This window comes from Cyanistes caeruleus, chromosome 3 (genome assembly GCF_971803275.1).
Source record: "Cyanistes caeruleus chromosome 3, bCyaCae1.hap1.1, whole genome shotgun sequence".
NCBI lineage: Eukaryota > Metazoa > Chordata > Aves > Passeriformes > Paridae > Cyanistes > Cyanistes caeruleus.
The window spans coordinates 33,285,432-33,295,693 of NC_141703.1; the positions used below are offsets into that span (position 1 = coordinate 33,285,432).

The 10,262-nt window shown below is 46.8% G+C and overlaps 1 protein-coding gene across 1 annotated transcript; it reads right to left on the reverse strand.

The window, feature by feature from the left end:
• Positions 1–1,751: 1,751 nt before the first annotated feature.
• LOC147654064 (uncharacterized) lies at positions 1,752–6,665 on the reverse strand. Its single transcript, XM_086883785.1, has 2 exons — positions 6,042–6,665; positions 1,752–5,979 (listed from the first exon to the last, which is right to left on the reverse strand). Exons 1-2 carry the CDS (start codon positions 6,663–6,665, stop codon positions 4,315–4,317), a joined length of 2,289 nt encoding a protein of 762 aa, XP_086739911.1. The 3' UTR covers positions 1,752–4,314.
• Positions 6,666–10,262: the final 3,597 nt, after the last annotated feature.

Consider the following 10,262-nt stretch of genomic DNA (forward strand, 5'->3'; position numbering starts at 1 on the left):
AATTCCAGACCAATTTGCCTAAGTACATGCAGGTCTTATGTAGTGTACTTAACCCTGTTTATGATCACAGGATTCCTTTGGGATTTCACCTTACAATATTAGAATTCATACTTTTCTCTAGTGAATGAATCTATTTTGCAAGAGAACATATCTTTCATCCCACTCCAGTTCCTCTGTGTTTGAGCATTTTATTTACTGATTTCTATGCTGAACATTTTTGCTCCTGCAGTGCAAAATACATTATTTGAAAACCACTCTTAGTTTGTCTTCCCTATAGCCAAACAGGCTCTAGAGTTTAATCTCTTCCCTACAATAATTACTTCAGTATTTTCTTTCCATCTGCTGTCTCTGCAGTATCCCTTGCTATTTTGTATTATCAATGGTTTAACTAATTTATTCCTCAGAGTCTTAGAGTGACACAGCACTATTTCCAAAAACAGTGTCTAGAATGTTTATTGCACATTCTGCTGAAAGACAGAAAGGGAAGAAAAGGAAAAACAAATAGAATCCTGTATTTGTTTACTTTAACAGCAGAATTTTTTCACAGTTAACACTGAATATTTGAATGTGCAGTTTAAATCTGATTCACTGGCTCATTACTATGCTGATGAAATTTTATAAAGTCTTGACCTGTGTGAGAGTTGCTCAGCCTTATAGATTCCCTGTGTAATTCTCTAAAGTTAATGTAGGTAGAGTACTGCCTTACTGCAGTCCTTCAGTAGATTTTGGCAGGATTACAAGTGACCAGTGATATCTTCTACATTTTTGTTGAGGATCCCACTTTTCTCACTTTGTTGCCAATCTCACTGAGAGCATCAGGCAGCCACTCTTCACACCCACAAGAGCAGTATGCATCTCAGGTAGGCACCATAGATAAAGACATCCCACAAAACTAATGTTAAGAGCTTCAGATTGGAAGAGCATCAATAAACTGCGCAACAATGTAAAATTAAACTTGAGATAGACAAATTATGATGAATTGTACAATAGCAAATTAACACATTGCCACTTCCAATTACCCATTTGTCATGGTCTGCTGCACCAGAATTAGGAGGACAGTCTCTCTACCCCAGGTCTCAGCAATACTTTTTCCGTGCCACAGAAGCAGCTGAAACCAACAGTGAAAGAGGACTGGTGTTACGTCAGACACTAAGCAAGAAAAAAAATCAAAGAAATAGAACCTAAAGTCTAAGACTCTAAAATGCCAAGTGATAGGAACAAGCCACCTTTATCAAGTGTTTTCTTGACTTTTCTGCATTAAGACTGTGACAGAGGGGAACTTTCCATGACCCTACCTTTGCAACAATGCTCCACTGAGCACCCCAATATCAGATGCTAGAGACCTGCATAAAGGATAAAGAGATATAACTGGAGACAGATGATTTTGTCAATTTTAGCTCAGATACACCTCAGGGCACCTCTCACTTTTACCACAAAAAAAAAAAAGAGCTCTAAGCTTGGGGAAAATGGAAGGGCTGCTGGGCTATGATGCAGCAAGCTGTTAAAACGCAATTTTAACTACGTGCCTACCTCTTTTCACTCCCTCAAATCCGACAGAAATCTGTAGGTTTTAGCATGTGCATACATGCCTTGCTGAAACAGCACTGTAGCTTGTTATCTGAATTGTTGCCCTATTAAACTTGAACTAAAGAGATACACTTCATAAACTTTAATGTAACTACATTGCATTTTCATGTAACATTAAACTGAGGTGTCACTGTTGGACATGAAGCAAAGATGCTTGAGTCCAGTTCAAAGGCAGAAGAAGATCAGAAGGCTTTATTGTCTACTTTTTAGTACCTTTTAAAAGGTGTTCCGATACAGACTTAACATGATTAGTAAAAGAGAACAACACCTCTCTGGTCTCACTGGTGGAACAAGAGAAACACAATCAGCACAGCTCTACAGATTTATTTCGAGAAACATAAGTTATTTACAGAAATTGTTCTTGAAAGAAAGACTCTCCCGAGAAATCTTCCCTTGGGAAGAAATCAGCCACTGGCAGGCTGAAAATCTTTTCAAACTCAGAAATATCAGGCTCATATATCACCCTTTTTTCTAGGGAAAAAAAAAAAAAAGAAAAAAGGAGCAGGATGTTCAATGTCTGCTTGTAGAGGGACCATCCAAGCGATCACTTGCATCTTCTGCATCTGTGTCATCACTCAAAGGTTCCTCTACTTGATGACCTTCATTCTGGTCACAGCCTGTCGTTTTCCTGTTGGCTTAGTTCTGCCTTTGTGATTGCAGGTCAGGTTGTAGGTACCCATTGCACCCCAGTATCTGTGGATACACATGCATACCAATGACTCGAAGCAAGAAGTTCAAATGGGCCTTCCCACTGCTTGGTGGTTAAATTTTGCACCCAAACCTTCACTTGGGGCTGATGTGTCTCACCTAAAGCCTGTAAAGAAAGGAGATGTTTCAAGATGACCGGGTTATTTGAATTCTGCAGCACCATAAGGTGATTGACCGTATACAAAGCCTTTGCCAATCGACTTTGCGGGGTTTCACCCTGTATTCCCCATTTTTGTTTTTCAAGAACCCACTTCAAAGCACTATGGGCACGTTCAACAATGGCTTGGCTAGTTGGAGAATGCAGAATGCCAAATTTGTGTGAGACACCCCACAACTGCATGAACTGCCGCACTTTCTGTGAGGCGTAAGCAGGGCCATTATTGGTTTTCACAGTGGAGGGTACCCCTAGCACGACAAAGGCCTTCCTCCAATGGGCAATGACATTGCGAGTTTTTTCTCCAGGGTGAGCAGAAGCCCACATTGCAGAGGAGAAAGTGTCAATAGACACATGCACATACTTGACCCTGCCAAATTCAGCAATTTGGGTGACATCCATTTGCCAAATCTCCAAGGCCTTGAGACCTTTAGGGTTTATGCCTGCCGGTAAAGGCGGAGCAAGCACGTGACAGTCATCACAGGAATTGACAATGTCACTAGCCTCAGTTGGGGTCAACTGAAACAACTTTTGCAATGTATGTGCGTTTTGATGAAAAAATTCATGCAATGCCTCAGCTTGCATGAGTGCATCAGGCTGAGCTGATACCCATGCAGAGTTAGCCAACTTGTCAGCCCTGGCATTACCTTCTGCTATGGAACCTGGCAGATTGGCATAGGCTGTAACTTGCTCTTGAACCAAATCTCGAAGGGCGACTACTTTTTCTTCCTGGAGGGGCCACTGATTTTCCCAGATGGGTTTGTCCAGGAGCCCCCATAAAGAAGGCATAGGACGCGGCGCGCCCTTCGTCACAGTGGCCCCCATCAAAAATCTGTCCCGATCCGTACCCACAAGCTGCCAGTACATCCTGCCCCTAGAGGTTAGCCATAGCCGTGGTAACATAAATCCGAATCATAGCCGATTGTCCCTCTGAGTTTATGATCAGCACAGGCTGCTGGCTGATGAAGCATTGTGCTGTTCCACCCAACCCTGTGACAGGCGACTCCACAGGATTCAGAGGCCACTGAGGAGGCCACGCAGAGGAGGACAGGATCGTTGCGTCAGCACCCGTGTCAATCAGACCTTGCAGATGGATCTCCAGCGGGGTGTCCCCAGGGAGGCACAGGGTACATCACATCTCAGGCCTTTTGTCAGTCAGGGTTGCAGTCCAGTGCACCTGAGGTGCTCCAGTCGACCCAAAGCAGCCGTCCCCTCGACACCGATCTGCAGCCCTGGAAACGGAAGACTTAAAAGGCACAAGTTGAGCAATGCGAGTGTTCTCAGGGATAGTGACGGGGGGGGTGAGGGTGGAAACCATAGCATAAAGCTGTCCCATACAATCAGCATCATTAAGTCCCACATGCACAATGATACCCTGAAGGGTGGCACTAGACCTCCCTATGAGGAGGGCACTTTTGCCCTCCCCCAAGGGGCCAAAGGCATCCAGGGGAACTTTGTGCACTTTGCAATAGTCTAAGACTACTGTTGCTACCGTGCAGACATCAAGTCCGGCTGAGCCACGGGTGCTGGCCACAAGCCAGCTGAGCAGACCTGCATCGGCAGCGGGACCCTGGGGAAGTGCTTGTGTCTGCGCGTGTTTCCCCAAAGCACTCCGCTTCGCATTTCCCAAACGTGGCAAAGGCTGGTCCTTAGTATCTAGCTTTGCTGTGAAAGCCTCTGCATAGTGGTTTGGCTTTCCACACCGAGTGCACAGAAATGAGGGAGTTTTCCCTTTCTGTTTCTATTTTCCCTGCTTTTTGGTGGCTTGTGCATTCACCTGTTTCTGCTGCTTGGCCTTTGGCCCTTTCGAGGACGATGGTAGAGCAGTAGCCAAGGCAGAAGTCTTTCAATCTGTGGTGCCTATATTAGCACAAGCCTGGACCATGTCTGGTAAGGAAGGATCCCCAGGTTGACCCCTCAATCAACCTCCTGCACTCATCATTGGCATTGCTTATTGCAAGCTCTTTGAGCAGTAGTTCTCTCAAATCGACATTTTCAACCTGCTTCTCCAAGGATGCAGAGAGTTTCTCAACAAAGTGCAAATAAGGTTCTTTAGTCCCTTGCACTATAGTGACAAACCTCTGTCTTAGAGCAGCTAACCCTATGATTTCCACCAGTGCCGCCATGCCTGTTTTCTGGCACTGGTCCAGCACATGAGGGTCAAAGGTAACCTGAAAATTTGGGTTAGCAAAATTGCCTACACCTGTCAACAGATCACATCCAACCCCATACCTGGGGTCTTGGTGAGACAATTGACTATTGTGCGCAGCTACTTTCACAGCTAGCTTCCTCCAAATGGCTTCAAAGACTTCAAGCTGGACAGGCTGAAACAACACCTGAGCCAGGTACCTAATATCATGTGGTAGCAGTGGCTCAGAGTTGATGACTCCAACCATCTGCATCACCTCTGGAGAACCTAGACCATATCTAGCCACCTTGTCTGTAACCACCACCTTGTCCAACACAGCTTTGAAGGATATCATCTGATGCGTGTTAGGCTGTACCGATTGAGGATATGCCTTAGGCACAGGGAAAGCCCTGAGACCTCCTTGCAAGGTGACAATATCCCTTTGATCCAGCCCCATAGACGTCACAGGAGCAGGGACAGACAAGTGGTCGGGGCTCACATCCGCTGTACCAGGTACCATGTCCCCTCCAGCATCTGCAGAGCTAGGAAGACCACCTCCAGACCCCATGAAATGGTCCAGCAAGTCACATTCCCCCATCTGCAAAGCCTTGGCTTGGACTTCGTCCCAAAAGCTCCTGGGGTCCCTGGGAAAAACCGTGACCTGGCACGGTGGGAGTGTCCAATGGCCACTTGAATAAGGACCAGCTCGATGTCCCTTGCTCCGAGTAGACACTTCCCCCAGGATGGCTGTGTCACCGCGAGACCCAAAGGTGAATACAGGAGGGACAGCGGACGTAGCTGCCCCGGGACCAGCGCGGGGTGGGGAGTTGGGCGCCGCGGCCACAGCAGCAGGAGCCGGGCCATCCGTGGCAGGGTCTGCAGACGCCTGCAGTACAGAGCCCACAGCAGACTCGGACCCAAGCAGCGCATCCAAATCCGTCGCTCGGGAGGGCTGGGGCGGCAGAGGATCGCCGTCACCCACGCCCGGCGCTGCAGGGAGAGGAGGTGGGGCCAGGAGGGCCCCGGCACCTGCCGTGTCGCCCGTGCCCGCCGCCGCGATGGGGGAGGGAGCCTCGGGGAGAAGCGGTCCCGGCAAAGGACCGGCCCCGCCCGCGGGATGGGGGGCGCGGGGCAGGCTGGGGAGCTGGGGCGCACTGCGGGCCCGGCCCGCACAGGAGCGGCGCAGCCCCCCGAGGGGACTGGGTCCGGCCGCAGGTCGACAGAGCCTCCGGCTGCCGGCTCGCCTGCCGGCTGCACAGCCGAATTTGCGGAATTCTCCGCACAGCGGGGAGCGGGGCTGGCGGGGGCTCCAGCAGCTCCCCCGCCGGCGGTGATCGGCGGCGCAACAGGCGCGGAGCCGCCCGCCGCTCGGACAGCGGCCGCCGCCGGACCAAGGGCCGGCCTGGGAACAGAGACCGATCTCCCCCCTTTGCGGGGCACTGGAGATGGGCCCGCGACACTAACAGGGACCATCGCAGGAACCGCACAGTTCGCACAGATCACAGAGACCGACCCCTGAGGTCCGTCTGCCTCCGGCGGCGGAGATGGAGCCGCCGGCTTTCCATTCCCCTTCACCGCGGGAAACGCACAGAGAACGGATCCTTCCCCTCCAACCCGCAGTTCCCCGAGCGCAGAGCAGAGCGGCCCGGGCTGAGAGGGGAGGAGAGGGTTCCCGAGAGTCTCAACCCCACCGCCTTGCTGCCGGCCGTCTGCAACCTGCGGCACGGGAGGCGAATTCCCCATCCGTGGGTTAGATTCCCAAAGGGACAGGCCAGCCGAGTACACAGCATTGGCTCGGGCGGGAGAGAGAACCCCAAAAGCGCAGCCCTGTCCAAAGACTGGTCCAGTCTCTGGCGACTCAAAGTCCACCAGAGCACCGTCTGGATCAGACTCCACCCTTCCTTCGGAGCCGCGCTCAGAGACCAGATCCTCTGTCGAGATGTCGGAGTTAGAGTTCTCTCCATAGCTCTGAAGCATAGTAATAATTTTTTTCCAAGGGAGAAGCAGTCTGGCCACCTCCGCGTCTCCAGAAAACACCAAATGGAAGAACAAGGCATCGCCTAGGGACTGCCAATAGTCTTTCGACATCGATTTTTCAGCGGTAGGAAAAAAAACATGCCTTTTTCCCCAGAGACAGAGCCACAAAATCGGCTCTAGGAATGTCCACTCCGCGGCGCTGGCAAACGTCCTCCCATGAATCCAGGACTAGGGAATCCTCTGGAGCTAGCATAGCTGTTGTCATGCTTGCAGTCCCTGGGAAAGGTGTTCCGGCCATCAGAATTCGCCTCCTCAGCAAAGGAGAGCGGGCAGGCAGAAGCGCCGGACAGAATAAACCCCTTTGCTAAATCGAGGTGGAGGAAGCACGGTACCTCGTTATGCTGTTGTGTTATCAGGTCTCCAGATGCCACCAGATGCCGCTGTTGGAGACGAAATAAAGATGCTTGATTCCAAAAGCAGAAAATCAGGCTTTATTTTCTACTTTTTAGTACCTTTTAAAAGGTGTTCCGATACAGACTTAACATGATTGGTAAAAGGAACAACACCTCTCTGGTCCCATTGGTGGAACAAGAGAAACACAATCAGCACAGCTGTACAGATTTAGTTTGAGAAACATAAGTTATTTACAGAAATTGTTCTTGAAAGAAAGACTCTCCTGAGAAATCTTCCCTTGGGAAGAAATCAGCCACTGGCAGGCTGAAAATCTTTTCAAACTCAGAAACATCAGGCTCACACTGAGGGGTCTATCTGCTTCAGCTAGAGGCTCAGATGGAACACAAGGCTTTCTGGCAACCTAAATGTTGGCAATACCCTCATTATGACAGCTCTCTTCATACCACAAAACTGGATCTTTGATATACACTCCTGTGTGAGATCTATCAACCTGTAAGAATATGCTTTATAGCTGAAAACTTAATTATGCTCTGTTTGAGTAACTGCACCCGCTACAATAGCAGTCCTTAAGCCAATTGTGACTTTCCCAGCTGCAGAATATCTGTCTCAGAGATGGCTTGAGGCAAAGTTCAGAATTAGTGTGGGGTTTCTATTTTGCATTATGCTGTCCTTTATGCTATTAGGATATAGTCTTGAATTCCTTCAGACAATAATTTTTAGTTTATGCCTTTTTAAAATAATTGACTATTTGGATCTTCAGTAAAAAATACTTCTAAAATAACTTGTTCTATATGGTGTGTCGTTCTGATTGGGAATGGCAATAAAGAACAACACTGACTCTCAAGGGAGTCACATCAGGAGAATCTCTCTAGTTTATTGCTTCAGGCTTGTCTTATAGACAGATACGTGGAAAATACAGAAAGGAAACTCTTATTGGTTAGTAAAGTGCTACATCACCATCATTGGTCCGTGGGGCTCACCACCCCCCTGACTCTCTCCTGCAAGGAAAACAAGAGGACAGACAAACAGCACCTGGCAGTTGTTTTCTGTCTCTGAGGATTGTTTTGAAATCCTCCTATGAATTTCTCAGCTAGCTTCTCAGGCAGGACTGATAGGCCATGGGGCCTGCAGTTTCTGCAGCTCTCTGCAGCCTGCTCCAAAGCTAGCATCCATAATGGTGCCTTTTAAGAATGATTTTAAATACTGTGCTGTCTGTCTGCATCTCATGTACTGCAGAAAACACTGCTCACTTTGGTTCTGTACAACAATGACAGGAAAAGATCTGTAGGCAAGGTGTAACTTCTTACAGGGAAGGTAATTTTTTTGGAAGTATGTGGAAGGTAATTTTTGAACAAACAACTTAGCAAACATGAACTATTCATTTCAGCTGTTTGTGCTTTTTCTTGTCCTATCAGCTAAGTCCATAGTAACCTGGAATACAGGCACACCTAACCATTGTTCCCACTTAAAGAACCACAGAATTAAAGCTGCATATCACAGATTCTATGCTAGGGACAGCTACCCAAAAAACTACAAAGGAAGAGTGCATTTCTTTGTTGACCAGCAATAATATAATTCAGCGAAGTTGCTGGTGACCAGACCAATTTCTGTATGCAAGGAGATGCTGAAAAGCCATGTATTGCTTGAAAATGGGAAGGACATTAGTCCAAAATCACGATTAGCAATCCAAAACAGATTCTAGTACATCTCGTCACAAAATTAGCCATATTGTTTGTTCTACTCTGTCTTAAGTTGCAGACTAGCTTCTCTTGGTGTTCAGACTGGCAAGAATCTCCAGCAGTAGAGAATCTGCTAAAGAGACAAAAAAAAGGCCAATATGATCTCATAGTATGTGATGACTCTGTGTGAAAATCCTAGTCTGTATACTCTTCATCTGCTCCTGAAAAAAACAAAAAAAAAAAAAAAAGAAAAAAATGAAAGGGGAAAAGTACGTGAGACTAAAATACACAGATGTCTGAAATGCTTGTTTTACACATTCATCTGTTTCCCAACGCAGTTTACCAAGTCTGTGCAAACATTTGTGCTGTCCCACTGCATAGGTGGTTGGGGATTTAAATAGGATGCTGGAGGCAAGGAATGCTTTCTGTGACAGTTCTTTCTTAAATGTGTGTGAAAACAGCCTCAGAGAGTGATCCCAGCAATAAAGCAACCTTCCTTTCTGTTGAACACTATGTAAGGAATAGAATACTGTGGAAGAATTGATCTGTAATTCACAATCTTGTATGAGTATAGGTTAATCTAATCTTAACCAGGAATTATTTTCAAAGCTTTATACCAATTTTAGATAAGTTGCTAGCATCCCAAACATAGGATTTATAATCTTTCCTGATAGAAAACATGAAAGGAGCTTTCAGAAAATAATAGTATTTAAGTTCTTTTGTCTTCTTTATTTTCATGTCTTAGAAATGATATTTTCAAGGTCTTCTCTATAACCAGCAGGATTAAAAGCCTGATTTAAACAAGACACACTTCATGTTTGACACAAAGGTATGATTACAAGAGCTTTAAGAGACACATAGAGAATACAATGAATCTCATTAAGATGTAGGCTGTGAGAGTTTAGCTTTGTGTGTTTTATCAAGCTACCAACACCACCAAGACAAATAGATCCTAACCCATAATAGGAGAAGTGCAGATGTGCACACACTGAGCTCTTGCTTCCTTAAGATGCCTTCTCAAGACCTGGGCAGGTTTCCAGGTCCTGATGTTTATTGAGAACTCCCTCTCTGTGCTTTTGGGGTAATGCAGAAGAATATCAAACAAAAGGAGGAAAGGGAGTTAGAATCTCATCTGTGAGCATGCAAGCACTACCAAGCAATGTGGGGATAAGAGCCAGTCCACACAGAGATGCATCCCATGCATGTGCTTTGCCCATCTGCTTGAGGATGGCATCACTGCCCCCCTGGGAAGGACAGCAGAGAGCTGAAAGGCTCCTTGCGAGCTGCGTGGGCCAGAAGTTATTGATACAGCAAGTCTCTTTCACCAAATACCTTGAAATATATCCTTTACCAAGAAAATATTTCACTTTTCAGTTACCTAGATACCACTTCTGGAGATCACAAACCTTTGTGTTAGATCGTAACTAGATATATTTCACAACATCCCCATGAGGGAAATCACTAATTACAGCAGTTTGTTGAAATTAAGTTGAGTGTAGTCATGGCTGGTAGCGTCTATGATACTATTGCAATCTTGTATTACTACACTTCAGGCTACGATTGTATCAAATCTCAGAAACCTAGAGGGTTGGGTCTGTCTGGCAGATGAATAGAA